The sequence below is a fragment of the Equus przewalskii genome, chromosome 28 (genome assembly GCF_037783145.1).
Source record: "Equus przewalskii isolate Varuska chromosome 28, EquPr2, whole genome shotgun sequence".
In the NCBI taxonomy this organism is placed as follows: Eukaryota; Metazoa; Chordata; class Mammalia; order Perissodactyla; family Equidae; genus Equus; species Equus przewalskii.
Genome location: NC_091858.1, coordinates 15,686,563 through 15,706,827, shown reverse-complemented (window position 1 = coordinate 15,706,827; position 20,265 = coordinate 15,686,563). Strand labels below are relative to the sequence as shown.

The window sequence follows — 20,265 nt, the reverse complement described above, 5'->3', positions numbered from 1 at the left end:
GATTGCCAATCAGACACAGCTTTTCAATGAAGTTCTTTGTTCAAATGAAGGCAAACAGAAATCATTGACGGGACAATATCACAGACTGGAGTGATTTCAAAGAGCCTTTAAATAAAGAAATGGAAACAAACCCATTTTTCCAGTGTATCTTCTTTTCTTTCATGTCTTCCCAAAAAATGTGACTCCTCTAACTCTTCCTGTTGCCCATTGTGATCACAATGGGCTCTTGTGCCCTCATCTAAGTCAGAGGCTGTTCCATCACTGAGGGATGTTTTCCTGCAACTTCCAAGGACACAATTACCCATTTTGAAATTTCTCTGTAAAATATTTTTGTGGAAACAAAAGTGAATATTTTCAAAGGAATGGAATAAATTATTCTACCACTGATTCTTGCCATTTTAAAAAAGGCAAGTGGAGGAAATCCTTATAGGACAAAACAATATTCCATACACTTTTGTGTGAGCATCTCTGATATTTGAAAACATGCAAAACAAAAAGTACAAAATAAATGGTAGTACTTTGTTGTTTACAGCAGGACAAAAAAAATCCCTTCATGGAATCTGTGAATAGAATCTTCCAATCTGTCATAGCTGTCCATTTTTTGAAGAGGTTGGCTTTCAAAGAGTCTTCTTAATGGTAGTATTCTATGGTCCCAATTCCAAAAAAAAAAAAAAAGAAGGAAAGAATTTATATAATTGAGGGACATGGCATATTATTACCAATAACATCCTAAAAAGAAAAATCATACTCCATTTTCACTTAAAATCATCGAGAAGAAATTGAATCAATTCAATTGTCATTGTCCTAAAATGGATTCAGATATGATAACTACTGGTTATGTTACTATTTATGTTAGCAGCTTCTGTGTAGTTGGTATGAGTTCCTAAAAGGTGTCCAGTGGATGTCCTCCTGCAAGTGCAGAAAACCATCCTAGCAGCAGACTGAAAGCATCAACATATGTCTACAACATTTCCGCGAGACATGTCTAAATCGGCATTTCCTCAACAATATTTCACATCCAAAAATACAAACAGACACACACACACAGTCTAAGTTCCCACACACAGCTTTAAAAGACCTCATTAAGAGAAAGCAAATTGTTTCCTCCCTTTTTACTAAAAAGCTTTCTCTTTAATGGTTTTTTTAAAAAATTCAATTGTAAAACACCTTAACAGATCAACTTCAGTGAAAATTTTTATGTGTCAGTACAGGCATTGAAAAGGTTGTTATTCTATCATTTGAATATCACAGAGAAGAATAACAAAAGACTATGAACGATTTCTTTCTCTCATTTGGAAGTTATTAGTAGACCTCCCTTTGTTCCATTGAGAAATGAGAGAAAATATGAAGTTACAGCGAACCCATATGGCCAGCAGGAAAATCCTATTTAATTGCTTTATTGCCAGAAATGTTAAATCACTTCCTGAGGATACAGTTCAAATGAAACATATGGCAGCTATTAACAAAAACCCCTAATGAATTCAAAAATATGCTTTTTATGGGAGCTTTCTCATAAGCAAGTCATACATGTTATTTAAACTCTATATACAAATGTGCATTTGGTACTTTAATTCCACAAACGTTTGATGAACACCTACTCTGTACCAGACTCTACAGCCAGCTTGCATGGAATAATTTTTTTCCAAGCCCAGGAACAGATTTAATACTACGGATCCTCAGGACATGGACCCAAATCTAGCCATTCCTCTTCTCAGAAGTCAAGGGAAAGAAGAATCTCCTGACTAATGCCTCCTTCCCAAGGGTTCGGTGCCCAGGAAAGCTATTCCAATTGTACCCGGGTAGCCCTAATTATCTCCTATCTTCCTACTCCTTTTAGCGTCACACAAGCAATGGTGCTATTCTGTGCCATTTAGTATCTGGTGCATGGAACCACTCTGTCTTTTCTTGTATCTTCAACTGGACTGTGAATCCCACAAGGAAGAAAACTTTGCTAAGGGTTTGATACCTAGGTGTGTAATTAAGAATCAACAAATAGCTCTAATTAATTAAAAACCAAGTGGCAGCATTTTTTAAATTTGATGACTTCCATCCCTGGGAAATTTCACAAATTTAATCAATTTATTCATAAGCCATTTTCTGAAGAGCCAATTCGCCCTCAAATTCAAAGATAAATCAGCCGAGGGATATCCAGCTGTTATTACTATGTGGCTGTACCTTGAAAGAGAAGTTATAAAATTCTGGGTATACTAAAATTTGACTTTCCTTTCTCCACATTTTACTACGGCCTTTGCAGTTTATTTAATGGAAGTGACCATTGGTAGCTTAAAGAATCATGCAGAATGAGGTGAGATTCTAAAGTAATTGGCACTGGCAACTTGAAGTATTGGCATTGGCTATATAGGGACTAAACCATATTTGCTTCATAGCACAACTCATTGATTAACATTTTTATGAAATTTATACATGCTGTGTTACACACTCTGTAATCAAGTAGAATAAGATATGGAAAAGGCCTGTCACTGCTCAATTTGTGTTTTGGGGCAAGACATTCTATTTGTCTTAAATGCTTTAGCTAAAGAAGAGAGAGCTTATGTAGATAATTTCTAAATGTCTTGTACAGATATTCCTTGATCTAAGTCAATGTCTTATCATAGGACCTCTGCAACCTTTTCCTCCTTCCTTTTAAAATATTGTGATTAGTTTTTGAAATTAGTGTTAGCGACCTCCGAGGCCAGCATGCCAGTAGTCGTGTCTTAGCTTCTATTACTGACTGTGACCTCGAAAAAGTGACTTTACTTTCAGGACTCCATGGGGTTGTTCTAAGGATTGAGTTATTTTTCTGCAGGTAAAAGCTTAAAACTGTACCTTGTACATACTGAGAACTTAGTAAGTGTTAGTTACTCTTGTATTGAGGAACTTTCTCCATGAACATCCTTTAATTGCCTATCACCAACTTTTACAATCTTGTCAATGAAAGGGCTTCTGTTTTGTTTTGTTGTTTGTTTATTTGCTTGTCACAAAAGAAAGAAAATAATTTAAAAGCTCTGATCTCCAGTCAGGGGAGATATCCAGGGGCTAGGCTTAAAATATAACGCACAGTATTGATTTAATTCCATTTTTAAATGCTTTCCCAAAAAAAGACATAAAAAGTAAACAAATGTCACCAAAACTGTATATAACTTTCTTGTAAAGGGAGAAAACAATTTTCCTGGAGTATAGAGCCAGAGAAGTTCCTCTTAAAGCAAAGGAAAAATCAGATGAGCCTCCTGTAAATGAAAGGATACTAAGGAAGTTGCTTGAAGCCTACACAACCGCTTTGATGCCCTGGTCCTTGGGCATGATCCTCCACTCTGCCATCTAACTCCCTGGTATTCTGTTCATGGCTGCATCTTTGCCAGGATGCAGAGTCAGTGTTCACACTCAGAGAACAAGAAGTGAACAAGGAAATATAGATCATGATTAAGTCAAAATATACTTTCACTATAGATCAATCTTGCCGAAACAAAAACTCTATTTTTTATTCACGGAAAGAATTTTCCCTTATTTGAAAAATTGCGTCAATCTCCAAATCCAGTAAATTCCAAAGGTAAGGATCTCGGCAGCCCATGATCAATACCTCACAAAAATATAGGTGTCTTGATATTTGATATTTCTGGAAATGAAGATTGATGCTATTTCCTTAGACTGATCTACAGCAGGGGTACACATGAGCCTTCATCTCTCTCTCTCTCTCTCTCTCTCACACACACACACACATACACACTTGCAACAAAATTAATTGCTCATTTGAGCCTACTTACCCCAACTCTGAGGACTTTGTGCCCTGAAGAAGACATCACTTGTGGACATCTTGTGTGGTCAACGGTTGTGGGGTTTCTACCCCACATAGATTTATATTCCCCCAGATAGATTTATAAAAGGCTCCCAGTACAAGTTAATACGTTCATGCTAACTGCATTTTATACATGAATAACTGAGGTGAATGGGAACCAGAAGTTCAACTTCCTTAATTTGTTTTAGAGCATCCACAAAGAGTAGATCAGACATTGATACTTTAAAGTCTTCTGAAAACATCTCACTCTGAATTCTATTTTTCAAATGATAGTGAAGGATCATTGCTGGGAATTGAACTTCTAAACCTCTCACATCAGTGAACTGACCCATTGGCCCAGTGCCCATAGTAACAAGTATAAGAGCAGCTGCCTTTTCCTGAGGACCTCAGGTGCTTTATAGAGGCTATTACAGTTAGTCCTTGCAGCAGCCGTATGAAGTAGGTGTGATTATCTCCCTTTTGTACAGGAGGAATCCGAGCCTAGAAGGGACAGGGCAGTGATTGGAAATGCCTAGAAACTGACCAAACAATTTACTTGTTCTGCCTCCCAAAATAGGACAAAGAAATTGAACTACAAAAATTCTACCCAAATTCAAAGAGTCTTTTTAGTCTCGTTAATTGCCAGTATCCTTCAGGAGTAATATGAGCCTGTCTTCAGAGAACAAAACAATTACATGGTATTTACAATTCTCATAGCTGGATCTAGTCACTTTACTGACAGTTCCACAACTCTCTCTTTTTTCTTTTCAGTTTTATTGAGATATAATTGACAAATAAATTTGGAAGATATTTAAAGTGTACATTGTGGTGATTTGATATATGTATACATTGTGAGAGAACTCCCACGATCTAGTTAATTAACACATTCATCACCTCACATATTTATCTTTTTTCTTTTTTTTTTTTGGTGAGAACATTTAAGTTCTACTCTCTTAGCAAATATCAATTACATAATACAATGCTATCAACCACAGTCACTATGTTTGACATTAGATCCTCAGACCTCATCCATCTTACAGGTGAAAGTCTGTACCCTTTGACCAACCTCTCCCTATTTCCCCCATCCCAGCCCCTGGCAACCACTTTTCTACGGAGCCTCCATACTGTTTTCCACAGTGGTGGCACCAATTTACATTCCCACCAACAGTGCACGGGGTTCCCTTTTTCCCACATCCTCACCAACACTTGTTATCTCTCGTTTTTTTGAAGACAGCCATTCTAGCAGGTGTGAGGTGATATCTCATTGTGATTTTGATTTGCATTTCCCTGATGATTAGTGATGTTGAGCACCTTTTCATGTACCTGTTGGGCATTTGAATGTCTTTGGGAAAATGTCCACTCAGATCCTCTGCCCTATCATCTTTCTATTGTCAGATTCTATTTAATTTTTGCTCCGTTTATGATACTTCGTTTTATTCCTAATAATGTTATGTTTCTTTTTAATAATTCCACAATTTTATGGCTTTTGTTTTCTTTTTCAGGCTATTCCAGGTATTTCAGAGAAGGAAAAGGCTGGTAAGTTGACATTTGGTCTTATTTTCCTTCCTATCAATTTTAGAACAAAATTCCATCTTCATGTAGACATGTCATTAAATATCTAAAATGTGTAAATCTCATCAGTCTCTGGGCAGATGTTATTGTTGAATTCCTGAAAAATGAATTTGTTTTGCTCAAAATGTAAGAAGAAAAATGTAGTTTTTCTAATTGTGTTAGAATAAGATACATGCTTCTTGTCGCTTTACTACAAATTGTAACTGTGACCACAAGTTTTTTCTTGAGGAAAAGAATTAGGTGTTGTTCAATGTACTGGAGAATGGCCTTTGGAAATTAGTTGTTAATAATTATCAAGATTTGTTTCTTAATCTTAAGTAGCTTATTTAGTAGTCATAGAAAATGATGTACTTGTTTAAAGCTGATGCTTTACCATCAAAAATATAATTGTGAAGCAATATGAATAATCGTACTGAAAAAAGTATAATATTTTTCTATGTTCTGTGCTATGATTATAACTGTTACCAGTCTTATGGAAAAATAGATAAGAATTGATGAGAAACATGGAAAGATGAAAAATTAGATTTGAATTGGTGGGATCATGCACTTTTAAAAATCTATTGATCTTCTTCAATATTGTCTTACATTTTCTGTGTAATAATAACAATATTTTAAAAAACAGATTAAAAGTACGCTACCAAACTCGAAGCACGTCCTTTAGTTCTTGGACATTTGTGATTTTTAAGAGCCATATTAAAAGTTTATAGTATCCTCTAAAAGATGTCCCAACTTCAAGTGACTTTACACAAAAGGATTAGAGTCTGTCTGATATGATTTTTATAGTGAGGATGTTCTCTTTCTAGTTTAGTGATTTCATTTTTGCCGCTAGATAGTTTTCACAAAAAGTTTTCATAGTTTATATCCTTCCATGAGCTAAACTTTTCCCTCATCATAGGCTGTGTCTGGTTTCTTCACTGTAATATGCTGAACGGCAACCCTTCAGAATAGAAGGAAAATATTGAGCTGGAATCATGTGTCAGTTGAAGAGAAAAACTGCTCAATTTAACAATGCAGGGCTATTGAATGGATTAATAGCAAACATTAAACAAATTCATCTTACAGTTCCAGAGCTCTAATGTCTTAAATAGGTCATGTTAACTATCTAGTTAGGACAAGAAATAAATGGTTCAGTGAGTATTTGCTTCACAAAGAAAAAGAAATTTAGCCAAAGTCGTGCTTTATCTTGGGTTGTGACATTCTCTGTGTAATTCCCAAGACTGGCTGCGATTTAAGTAAAGTATATAACAGGGCAAAGTTGTCATCTTACTCCAGAATCTCAGCAAATTCTTTCAGATTCCAAGGAGAAAATCAGGATGTAAATCATGACTGGTGGGAAAGGGGAAGAAGGAATGGAAATGCCATTGTGTGAGGGAATGGAGAGGCCAAGAGTTTTCTTCTCCCTCTGCTATTTAAATGACTTGTTTGACGGGAGAAGCGCTTCATTTTATCAAGCTTCTCAAATTTTTAAAGATATTTGTACTAAAATGAAGGACTAATTAAACAGAGAGTATAAATATAATGCAACCACCACTTATGATCATAATCCTGGAAATTTTCCTCTTCAAGAACCACAACCAGAAAAAGACATGAAATTAATTGTCACTCTTTATTTAGCAATCTCTGTGGTCATTTCTATACTGCTGGGGCACAAATGGAAAAGGGTGATAAATTTCATTCACAGAGGTTCCTAAGATGGTCTGCTAAAAGTAGGATCCACCTGGGGCTGGCCCCGTGGCCGAGTGGTTAAGTTCGCGCGCTCCGCTGCAGGCAGCCCAGTGTTTCGTTGGTTCGAATCCTGGGCGCGGACATGGCACTGCTCGTCAGACCACGCTGAGGCAGCGTCCCACATGCCACAACTAGAAGAACCCACAACGAAGAATATACAACTATGTACCGGGGGGCTTTGGGGAGAAAAAGGAAATAATAAAAATCTTAAAAAAAAAAAAAAAAAAAAAGTAGGATCCACCAATTGATATATGTGACCTACTCAGGGTGCACCTGGGGGCCCATCGCATATGGTTAACCCAGGTTGGACTGCTGTGAGCTGAACCTGGCTTCTGTATATTAAAACATTAGAATGATTGGAATTTACTCCAGAATGGATTTTGATTTAGATTTCTAGAGAATGTACTGATTTGTTTGAGGAAATATAATTTTGTTTGATGATATAAATACGAGAAAGAGATGATTTTTAAAAAATCAATGAATTTGCATGTCAAGATAAAGGCTTATATTTGAATATTTTATTATTGATGGTAACAGATTTGAATAATTCAAAAGAGAATATGATTTATTTCAAAAGATTTAAAGGACTGTAACAATGTAAGCAATCTATTATATTATATCCAAGCTTTTTAAAGCTCTATTTAATATTAATAATATAATATTATATTATATAATTATATTATATATTATATATTATTATATTATATAAATATTATATATTATATAATTATATTATATATTATATATTATTATATTATATAAATATTATATATTATATAATAATAATAATATTATATATTATATCCAAGCTTTTTAAAGCTCTATTTAAAATATTAAAAATATTTTGAGTGTTCTATACACAAATGTGAATCTCTTTATTCCTATCTTTGTGAGTCTCTATTTTAAGCTTCGCTAGACCTAGGAATGGCGGTGAAGGCAGAGGACCCACTCAATCTTCTAGGAGTTAATTGAGCTTTTAAATAGGATTACGCTTCAGACGCACCCCTAAGGCCTGTCATTTTTTTTTTTCTGTCTGGCTAAATGAATGTAGCCTATTGTTCTTTATTAAGAAAGTCTATTTTTAATCTGTGTGACCTCTCATCCAAGCCAACTGGAACCAACTCCACCAGGCTTTGTGAATCTCTAAACAAAATCATTTTGGGTACATTCCATTACTAATTCTTGAATTACACTTGTGTGGTTGTCCCTGTGTGTCCTTTAACTGACCGTCGTCTATTCTGATCCATGTTGCTATGTAAACACAGTCTAGTGGAATCAGATTTGCTGCTGCCTCTTGCCTTATGATGACAAAAAAACTCTAAGGGAAAATCATTTTAAAACAGCTTCCCATTGGCTCATTCATTTCATAAATACTTATTGACCAGCAATATGAACTAGGCATCATATTAGGTTCAATTGAGGAAGCAGTTACCAATAAGGCATGGTCTTTGCCCTGAGGGAACTCCAACCCTAGTTGAGAATATTCCCTTAGGCCAGCAGCATCCTTTGGCTTTTATCAACTGAGAATTTCTTAGCCCAGCTTATTCACAAAGCTTCCCAGGAAAAGAATCAAATAAAAATATTGTTTTCAGGAAACTATCCGAATGTGCATTCTCAGGATCTGAAATAAAGTCAAATCAATTGTTTTTAAAAAATCGGAATTGGTCACACAAGTATCAATGTGCAATTTTATCCAACACATAATATTTTCATATAACTTCCATTATGCCACCAGAGTCTGTCTGCCCCTAAAAAGTAGGCCTAATGCCATTGGTATGTTCTCTAGCACATCTGCTTCCTATCTGTATGGCCTTGAGCAAGTGACTTAAGCCCCTCATTTCCCTTGTTTCTAGAGTGTAAATAATGAAGCTGCCCTCTTGTTGTTGTAAGGCAACAATGCTGGGCACCAAGTAGGCTCTAAAAGATGGTGCTGTTTTTTATGACAATTAGTTGTGCTTATAACCACCATGTGCACAGGCCAAATAGAAGCTAGCTCTGTTACTGCTGCCCACGTCTGCTCCAAGAGCTCTTAAATGCTTCCTCAGGGCAACAATTAACAGCTAAGCAGCTGTCCCTGTGGAAGAAAGAGATCACTTTCTCCATTAGCTTCTGAGTGAGTTAATTCAGACAGAGGTTATCACAGTATAGGTGAAGTTGGTCATATTTTAACCCCTCATTAGAAATTCTTGTCTCTATTAGGTTGAAATTCTGTTTTGTGAACAGATAATCTCTGGTTTTCACCAGATTAGTCCCTGAGAAATAGCCTATGTCCCATTTTCCTATGATTCCATTATCCCATATATCCCTAGTCCCTGGGGTAATGGGATCCTATCTACCCAGCTCCCAGCCCCACTCCCTCACCTCCTGCCCACAATCCTGTCAATGCTGCCTTCTAATCATCACTTGTCCATTCTCCCCACCATTGCTTTAATGTAGCCCTCCACTTTCCACTGGACTTTCCCAACAGCGTCCAGAACTGGTTTCCCCGCCTTAACCTGTCATTACACCAGTTCACTCTTTACCAGTCTCCAGGGTTATCTTGAAAAGCATCAACTGATCATATCAGTTGCTGCTTTAACATTCTCTTTGTCTCCCTACTGTCTACAGGATAAGGTCAAACATTCCTGCTTGACATACCTGGCCATTTGTAAGCTGGGTGCAGAATAATTTACTGTCCTGGATATGTTCATTTTGCCCCTCATATTCACCCTCCACCCTGCTTCTTCTCTGCTCTGTGTCCTGGAGGCTGACTGGAGTAGGTAAAATCAATGGGTTGCCCTCCTTTCCGTCTTCCCTATTCCACCAATGAGGACACCCAGCAGGAGACTGAAAGTGGGGGTGGACAGTGGGGCTGTGAGGATGGGTGGGTGGTTTATTCCCCCATCTGTCTCCTGAGGAGTCACGGCTGGCTTCTCTTCAGTGGCCCTTTCCACATAAGTTTCTAGGTTCTGACAACCATTCTCTCCTCTTGCTCCTGGTTTCTCTACACCTTTATAGAGAGTCCTGTTACTAAACTCCCCTCACTTTACCCAATGTGCCATCTGTTTCCTGCTATAGTCTCACGGATATACCTACCAATATTTTCTCTTCCTTCTATTCCTTTGTACTGGTTTGCTGGTTTGTTTGTCCAACTTCAGTCACCACATCAGCCACAGAACTCCCCCAACTCTGTATCTTTCTACTTCTGCCTAGATCATGCAACTGCCTTGTAAAAAACATAAATGATAGGTAGAGGCAGAGGACAGAGATAGTAGAAGAGAGAAGTGACTTATTCAGGAAAAGAAAATCATCAGACCATGTTTTTCTTCATCCTAAATGAATATAGTTTCATTTAATCGCGAGAAGGAGAAAAATATCTATGCTTATGATTTTGAATGTGTTCTCTATTGCATAGAGGCATGTAAATTAGAAAATTAGCATTGCATTTTAGTCACTAAAATGTGACTCTGAATATATTTGAAAAGTAGTAATATGGAGTAATATGAAATCTCTCGTTCTAAAATTAAATCTTAGAACACCTTGCAAATTTTGTCAGGCTACCTGGCAGTCCATGGAAAATAGACCACTATCATTGCCCCAAAATGACAATTATTTTTGCCCTTTCTGCCTTGAAAATTCTACTTGTTTTGTTAGATCCAACAATATAATAATGAATTATTTCCCAGGCAGAATTAGTCATTGATTTTCCTGTGCTCCTAGAAAATGCTCTGTTTTCTATTACAGTCCTATTATCTTGCTTTGTTTCTGTCCTCCTCTCTAGCCCATGGAGCTTGTCTAGATCACAAATATTATCTTTGAGGGCTCTGTAATTAAAACAGCTATTAGCACATAGTAGGTGTTCTATAAATAAGTGTTAACTGATAAGTTATAATTACAAAGATACTTTGACTTCAATCTTAATGATTTAGAGTTAATACTTATTAAATTATTATTTTACGTATTTATTAAAAACTTTATTTAACTCTCCACCTCCAACTTTCTCCATTACTCCTACCACGCCCACACCTGCCAAATATCTCAGCTGGGTAATTAATTAATGGTGTTATTGGGGGATCTACCCCATACCAATGTGTAAAGGGCACCATTGAGAAAGATGACTTAGAGTTTGACTTGGGTTGCATTCCTTGGTCATTTTTCTCAGAATGTTTGTTCTCCTGCCTCCAGGTTATTTAGTTGGCCAGAAAATGTTAAAAATCAAGATAATGAATAATTATAGGCTGAAACACTTGTGAAAGATAGCTTTCAGAGGCATATAACAGATTCTCAGTCTCTCCAAACTTTGTGTTGTGGCTAACAAGGCAGGTCATAGAAATCAAACACTTCTTTGTGACAAATGTGTGAGGGGAAAAAGCAGGGTTTTCATAATTTCATCCTAAGCTCCTTGTAAATATCCAAAATAACAAAGCTCACTTGGTGCATTTGGGTATTAATTTTCTTGGCTGCCTGTGATCACTGAGAAAGGAAATGCAGATGACAAAAAAAAAAAAAAAAAAAAAAACCGTGAAATGCAAAATATTGCCCCCTTTCCAGTTTGATCATCATTGCTTCAATTTAGAGAATTACCCATGTGATCTATTCCACTCTAAGTCATGTTCTAATATCTGCAGATCCAAAGGGATTTGATGAAAAAATAAAAATAGGACTGCTCTGTTTCAGAGTCCTCCTTTGAAAGACTCTGCTCTATTTTATGTCTCCATTTTAGTACAGATCAGACTGGTTTAGTGCTTTGTCGCTCACCAGACCATAAGCACCTTGAAAGATGGAATTTTGTTTCATCACCTCTGTGCTACTCCCAATACCTGGCGTTACTGTAGTTGCTTGATGTCTGGTAAATGAACAAATAAATGAGATCTTTCAAAAATCAGCAAATGCTTTACTCTATACACATAATACTCCCAAAGCCAAACATAGAATCTTATCATTCTGTTCTAAGTAAAGCTCTTTCTGTTACTGCAAAGACCCCCAGCTGTTTTACAGGGTTCAACAAGATCTGAAAATTGTCTTTATCTGGCTAGGCTGGGCTTTGGCCAACATTCCAAATTCTTTATTCCCTTTCACTCTCAGAAAATGAATTTCATTATTTTTATACTAATGGCTTATAAATACTCACTTGCTTCACTTTTCTTACTATTATGGTCTCTGCTTGCCTGCTTTTTTATGAGGAAGGAATTTGGGGTATGCCCGCACATAACCTCTCATTTATTCTGAAACCTAATGTAAACGAATCCATGAAAAGTTGGCTGTGGTTGACTGGGCTGTTGAGAGGAAACACATTAGCTTCCAGGTATCAAGGAATTCATGAAAAATATAAGTAAGCTATTCTTAAATGGCAAAGATCTTGAGTTCATAGGATATTTTTCAGTACGGATAATTTTCTAAATGTGTTTCTTAATGTTATATTGGTATGTCATTTATTACCCAGTGGGTAGAATAAATCTACTGTGTCACCAGAACCAATCAAATGTATTTCCTTTGCTTTTCAGTTATATTTCAAACAACATGGGTACAAGATAATTTCTCTTTTAACAAGTTCCAGTTCAAATTTTCCCTCCTGTACTTGGAGTGGTCTTCCCACGTCTTCATAGATGAAAGTGGCTCTATCTTTCTACGGCATTTAGTGATTTCTGTGATGTATTTCTTTTCATGAATTATCTTCCGTATCAGGCTGTGAACTCCTTAAAGGCAAAAAACCTTCACTTCATCTTTGTCACTCCCCACCCAGTGTAGTATCTTGCACAGAGCAGATGCTCAAGAAATAGTTTTTTGGAATTAATATACTTATTTGACATCCCAAACATCTCATGCATACACTTAGTTAATCTCCAGTCTGTCAACGACTGTGACTTTTCACAATTTTTCACAAGCTTGAAATTTCTTCCTCCAAAAAGTTTTGTGTATATTTTGTTCCCCCCTTTATGCCTTGAAAGAATGGCTATCAGCAGGAGGAAGAGATGGCTATGAACTGCCAATACAGGCTAATAAAGCAGTTTTGTATTTCAGTATTTTAATTGACATTGACCTTTTATCAATAGAAAAATAAATTTGTCATTCTCAATCTCCCCTGAAGAAAGACAACTTATTAAAAAAAGCCCCTTTCTGTCAGTTTTATTTACAGAGTATTAGAAGAACTTTCATTTAGTTTGAAAATACTATCTGATCACTTCTTCAGTGGCTCCAAATATTTACCTTTATAAAGTTCTCAGTGCAAAGTGTGCAGTTCAGTTACTTTTATTAGCCCTATGTAACAACGTAGACACAATTATGTACCCATAAGATAATTTTTCATTGATTCTCCTTTCTTTGGAGAGGTATATAAAAAAAGGTATTATTTTGACCTGTCTGAGTATGTAATGACCTACAATTCTGTTGGCATGACTATACTTTTCTTCTCTTATTGACCCACCATTGGTATGAAGAACTGGATTTGTTTTTTCAAAAGCAAGAGTTTGAGAGCAATATTTCTTCCAGATGGATCCATAAACATTTCTGTTGTAGAATTAAACTATGATTTTGAGATATGGTTTATCTAAGTGGGAAATCCAAGGCAGATATTAACACCCATAACAAATTAACTAATGCCCAAGAAAAGGCTGGTGCCCATCTTGTTACGTGCAGTCCGTACAGAAGACCAGCCTGGTTATTTCAGGAGAGTGGATCGTGGATTTAAGAAGCTATTTTGCCCTGACGACTGTAATCAGGTAGACAGATCTCATAGAATTCCACAAGCAAAATGGTCACCAAAAGCTCACCATGATGGGGTTTCGTTTTTAAAATTTTCTAACCATTGAACTCCCCCAGAAAATACATTCCGGTGACTCCTAACTGCTAATGTTATAAACTTCTTTTTAAAATTAATGTTAAATCTGTTCTTTCGAATGGATTTAAGGAAATAGAGAAATAGAGGATACTAGTGCAGTTCACCACGTCTTTAGTTTGCCTGCCTTTCTAAGTCTATGGTCTTCTTGGATATGTTTATTTAAGTGTGTTCCCTGCTGTGCTGTGATTTCCTGAAAGGTAGACATTTTCCCTGCACCTATGTAATGCCAGCCTCTTAGAAGAAGATTTTTGACTTAACGTTTGTCGAATGATGGTTGAATGGATACTAATAGCAAGCGTTCACTCTGTGCCTGCACTTCTCCAAGCACTTTATAGGTATGAACTGATGTCATCCTCTAGCAACCCTATAAGGTAGGTGTTATTATTTACCACATTGTGGGTCTGATGAACCTGAGACTCAGAGAGGTTTCCTAAAATACCCAAAGTCACACTGTGGTCAAGGCAGGATTCAAAGCAAGCAATGCAGACTAGAGTACATGCTGTTAGCCACTTGCTGTATGTAGTGGTTAAATGCCAAGACTCTTCAGGCTGACGAACAAATGTTTCCATAATCTGGCCTTACCCTTCCTTTCCAACCTTATCTCCCATCCTCATCTAACATGCATCTTCTGCTGTAGCCATGAGAGCAACCTCCTTTTCCTCCTGAATTTGCTTCTGCGTAACTTGACCTTTGCTCCCCCTGTTTCCCTTCCAGAAATTATCTCCCCAACCCCTCAAGGTCTCATTTTGGTCCCACCTTCACCATGAAGTCTTCTATGGCAACTTCTGCTTATATTAATTTCATACTTTTTGAAATGATTCATCTACAGCATATGTAGTCTGTACTGGTCATTTTCATACTTAATCATATGTGGGTTGTCATTGTCCGTTGAGTGTTTTATTTTGTCTCAACCTTGTCTCCCAACAAACTTTTAAGCATCTTTTTAAAAGTTACTGAGCACGATGCTGTGCACTTAAAGGTGGTTTATTTAATTAATAGGCTATTTTTAAGAACAATTTTAGATTCACAGAAACATTGAGTGGAAAGTACAGTTCAAACTATACGACATTCTTTTAAAGGCAAAACCATGGATGTAGTAAAAAGATAATGGGTAGCCAGGGGCTGGGGAAAAGGAGACACAAATCAATGGAGCACAGAGGATTTTGGGGCAGTGAAACTATTCTGTGGGATACTATAACATTACAACATATCGCCTTTTAGATTGGCTTTTTTCCCTTAACAATATGCATTGAAGATTTCTCCATGTCTTTTCAAGACTTGATAGCTCATTTTTGGATATACCACAGTTAAAGGAGGTTATTTAATATATTTTTAATGTAAAAACTTTTTTTGAAAAACTCATTGATCATAAAATATATTACACACTCCACTTCTGTTAACTTTTATCCTTTCTTCTTTAGGCAAAAGTAACTCTCTTCTCTTAGCCATTAATTTTAATTACTTCATTTCTATCCTTTGAAATTTCTTCAAGTTGTCAGAAAGAAAATACTACTATGGGATGCTGGCCCAGTGGCATAGTGGTTAAATTCACACACTCTGCTTTGATGGCCCAGGGTTCATGAGTTCGGATCCTGTGTGTGGACATACACACTGCTCATGAAGCCATGCTGTGGCGGCATCCCACATACAAAATAGAGGAAGATTGCACACATATTAGCTCAGGGACAGTCTTCCTCACACACACAAAAAAACTGCTACTAAATATGTTATCAATAGCTGTTATTTATTGTATACCTACCATGTAGTCTCTGAGAAGAGAGCTAGCTGCTTCCTTTACATTTTCCTTAATACACACTATGCTATACAGTATTTGAATCTCTCTTGCTCCAAAGCTGATACTTTCTCTACCTCTCCATGCCTAACATCAGCATTTCTCCCACCTCCAAGTGCTCTGATAAAAGTATGACCAAAATTAATAAAACTGTAATAATTCATATCATTTATATGATCTACATATGTATGTCCTTATACTTTTGCTCCTGAAGTTTACTGTCCCCGAAATACTCTTCTACCTTTTACTCCAAATCACATTCTTTCTTCAAGAATTTGCTTAAGCACCATGTTTTTGCATAAAGCCTCCTCTAATTGCTCCACTTTGCAATGAACTCCCCCTTTGAATTAGACAAGATTCATTGGTCATCTTATCTTCTGCCCCTGAAAGGAGCAGCCTGTGTGCCCTGTAACCCCCTATCCTAGGCCCTGGCTGGAGTCAATTGGACTGGGGGCAGGTGGGTCGGGGTTGGGGGGAGAGGGCACACTTGACTCAAGGCCAGAGAACACATTGGCTGACCAGTGGCCAATCTCTTTCTCTCTCTCTCTCTCTCTCTCTACTATCTCTCTCTCATTTAAATTATGAGCCAAAGAGACTCCGTCAACCTGCAGCAGGTGCTTCAGCTGAAAGTTCACCTAGACTGTGAGGTGAAGTAAAAGAGGAAACCATTCTGCAAAGATGAGCAGGATGACAGAGCAGTGGGTCAAGCCAGAGAAGTCAGAAACACTGCAAACTAAAGAAAGAGAAGGAGAAAGTTGCTTCCATCCCAGACTCCTTAGGTGTCAGCTCCAGCTCTCAGGAGGCCCCCGGCCCACAGTTGCAGAACATCTCCATATCCTCATGTCTCAGGCTTTCAATTGGACCTAATATGAACAAGTTCTTGCACTCAGATGATTAGCCATCCTTCTCCAAATTCCTATTGAATATACAATTAATATTAAAAACAGTCTATTACTTAGTTTTACCTGATGTCTTACATCATTCTCTGTTTCTTTTATATATGTATATATCCTGTCCCACAAAATAAATTATAAACAACCTCAATGAAGAACCATGACATATTTTGGGTTGCCATTTAATTGGTTTTGCTCCTTAAGACTTAGCAAGAACTACGTAAATAGTGAATGTTCAATAAAATTATAATTTTTCACAGTTATACTGCCTTTTTAAGTTACAAAACTATATTACTACTTCATAATTACTAAGCAGTCCATAGAAGTCTGTGCCACCTCATTCAGATGCATTCATCCCCATCAGTAGCATCATATCTTGTATTTCTGAGATTCATGGATTTTCTTGACCAAATAAATTATCTCCTTCTTAAAATCACTTAACTTCATCCTGAACATGTCATCTGGTTTATAACTTGCATTGTAATTTGTTTGAGTCAAGTGCTGTTGCCCCCAACAATTTGATATTTTTAATAGACTATATTCACACTATCTTAGTCTACTAAATATAATCAGCAAGATATTAAATAATAATAGCTAACATTGTAAATCCAAAAGAGAGAAGACTATAAACAAACAAATAATCAGGGGTGACACAGTTGATACTTTTTTTAAATAAAATATCTTTAAGAAAAAAAAATCAGAATTCTACTGCATCTACCTGAATTCTATGACTTAGTATTTTTTTTAATTAAAAAACAAATCACATATGTGGGGGCATTTCCGTGATTTTTTTCCCCTAAGACCTCTAATGGCTGCATTCCAGCGGCAATGATGAAGACAGTAACTTTCATCCATGCAAAACGAAGGTCAGCCAGGTGACAGAAAGCGGGAAATAAAGCTTTTCTTATCTTACGACTTTAGTAAAGCAGGAAGCTGGTTTATTTATTATATCAAGAAAACTTCCATTCTTTTGTAATATTTTTGAGCACCAGATTTGGGGGCCTTTAAAAAAAAAAACAAATCATGTCGGTCTAACTTGTGACCCTGACTCTGAGATGGCACTCATCGCTCTGCAGCTAATCAGGGGCCATTCTCCCAGATGGTCCATGACAGCAGAATATAAACAGAGCAGTGACCCCCTCATCCTCACATGCAGGGAGCACCCTGGCCTTTCTGTGATGTGGACAAAAGGACTGTGACAAAGAGATTTTAGAAATGTCTTTCCAAATGGAGATATTCCGGCACACGTACAAATATCTTCAGGCTTTCCAAAAACATCCCCATCTAGAATGTAAGCCAACTTTTAAAAAATATCTGCAGATCACAGACATTAAGACATTTTTCTAAAGGAAACAAAATATAAAATTTCAGCAAAGTAGGTTTACTTAGATTATAGATAGAAGTTAGAAGGAAGCCATAGCTGAATATTTTTTTCCCTGGTAGAACCTAAGTCGGCCAAGCTAACAGCACTGATCCATAGAAAGAATTCCACATCTGGAAAATCTTTGCTCCATCTGTGGTGGGTTTTCAGCCTCTTGTTCTTTCTCTACCATTTCCCATGACTTCAGCTTACCTCGCTTTTGTTTTTCTTCAGTGAAATTATTTAACCCTTAGCGGTTTTGGGCTTTTGATTTGTTTTGTTTTATTTTGTTTTGTTTTTAAGAGGAAGGAGAGCAAGAGAATACCTCACAATGGTTTTGTGGTTCTCTAGAATTTAGCCTTATTTATATTTCTTTAAGTGTCTACATAAATGATATAGAGAGTAAAAAATATAAACATCTGATTGATGCTATGGTAGACACAGTGCTCTGACTTGTATTTTAATGGATTTAATATTAATATTAATTTTCCAATTTGAGAGTCTTATCTTGTCTGTCTCAAATAATAGAAGTTAATACCAGAGAGCACACAGATAAACTTACGTATTTATATCCTAGTACTCATTGATATTCCTAGCATTTCGTCTCATACTATCAACAGACATCCATGCTCACGTCCTCTTTGAAGCCTTCCAAGGTCTCCACTACCCTGAAATCAGCCCTTTTCCCCGGAACTCTCAATACTATACTTGAAGTTCTCATAAGGTTTTTTTTATTATTATTATTAAGATTATGATAGTTAACAACTTTGTGAAATTACAGTTGTACATCATTATTAGCCATGTTGTGGGTACACCACTTCACCCCTAGTGCCCTCCCCCCACCCCCCTTTCCCCTGGTAACGACCGATCAGTTCTCTTTGTCTATATGTTAACTACCGCCTATGAGTGGAGTCATACAGAGTTCGTCCTTCTCTGTCTGGCTTATTTCACTCAACATAATACCCTCAAGGTCCATCCATGCTGTTGTGAATGGGACGACTTTGTCCTTTTTTATGGCTGAGTAGTATTCCATTGTATATATATATACCATATCTTCTTTATCCAATCATCAGTTGCTGGGCACTTAGGTTGATTCCATGACTTGGCTATTGTGAATAATGCTGCAATGAACATAGGGGTGCATGGGACTTTTGGAATTGCTGATTTCAGGTTCTTAGGATAGATACCCAGTAGTGGGATGGCTGGGTCATAAGGTATTTCTATTTTTAACTTTTTTCTCATAAGGTTTTTATCCCTTTATGCCCTTTATTATGATTATTAAGGCTTATTTTTCCCTATTATATAATAAAATCCATGTCTGATTTATCTTTGAATGTCTTGCATATAAAGAACACTCAATAATTTTTTGATTGAAAGAAAAATGGCATTTTTAATTAAAAAGAAAGGCGTATCCTCTTAATGCAATGTTTGTTAAAATGTGCCTCATAATTTTCTAGAACACTTTTTTAAAAATTCAGATTCTTGGATGCCTCCAGGCCTGTTGAATCAGAATCTCTCAGGCTCAAGATTCCTAAATGTAGCATACCCTCTAGGGTATAATTTCAATATGTACTTCAAAGTTTGCATGCATAACCAAATCATAAGGGATAAGAAAAATTAACATGACACTGAATGGCTAGCAAAAGGTCATATTTTATTATAAATATAACCAGAAATATTTCTGAATATATGTTTTTATCAGTGTGCTGGGCTTATAAAACTGCTTAAGACACTACCCTCAAAGAGTTTATAGTCAAGGTGAGAGAAAGGATATACACATATGAACAGTTTATTGAACAACCAAAGTAATCAAAGATGCCCTGTTGTGTCATCTGGTTTCACATACTTATCATTGACCAACCGACTCATTATCCAATCAACTAAAGACAACAAGGTTTTAAAGCAGTGGAAATAATTCCATAGGCACATGATAGGGAGACAAAAAGAGAACAGAGACAATGCAATAAGAAGCTAAATGTCTCATTATTCCACCACTCACTTTCAATAAGTAGATGTTTATTTGGATCAGGTTCTTGTTTTATATATAAATTTCTCTATATCCCACAACCCCCTCCTCTCCCAGGGCTCAACGTCACCTTAGAATAGCCCAGCTAGTATTATCAAGCACCCAGCTAACAGGAGTTCTCATCTCTGTGAGACGGACAATTTGGGGCAGTGAAGGAGTAGAACGCCATGCAGTGGTAAAACTGGATGAATGCCTTAGGGAAAAGGAAGAGATCTCAGGAGTGAAGATGTTCAGAAAGGGGCATGAGGGAATGACACAGGCAAACATTACCTAATTTGCTATTTTGTAATCTAGAAACAGCCCAAGTG

General features: G+C 36.7%; 1 protein-coding gene across 5 annotated transcripts in view; it reads left to right on the top strand.

The window, feature by feature from the left end:
• Positions 1-20,265, top strand: part of DLC1 (DLC1 Rho GTPase activating protein) — a 479,654-nt gene that overhangs the window by 282,297 nt on the left and 177,092 nt on the right. For 4 of the 5 annotated variants that reach the window (XM_070598490.1, XM_070598489.1, XM_070598488.1 and 1 more), the window contains exon 5: positions 5,275-5,308. In XM_070598490.1, the coding sequence (XP_070454591.1) occupies positions 5,275-5,308 (34 nt within the window). Of the gene's footprint in view, positions 1-5,274; positions 5,309-7,025; positions 7,300-20,265 lie in introns of those variants that run through there. The other variant, XM_070598492.1, reaches the window with a different exon arrangement.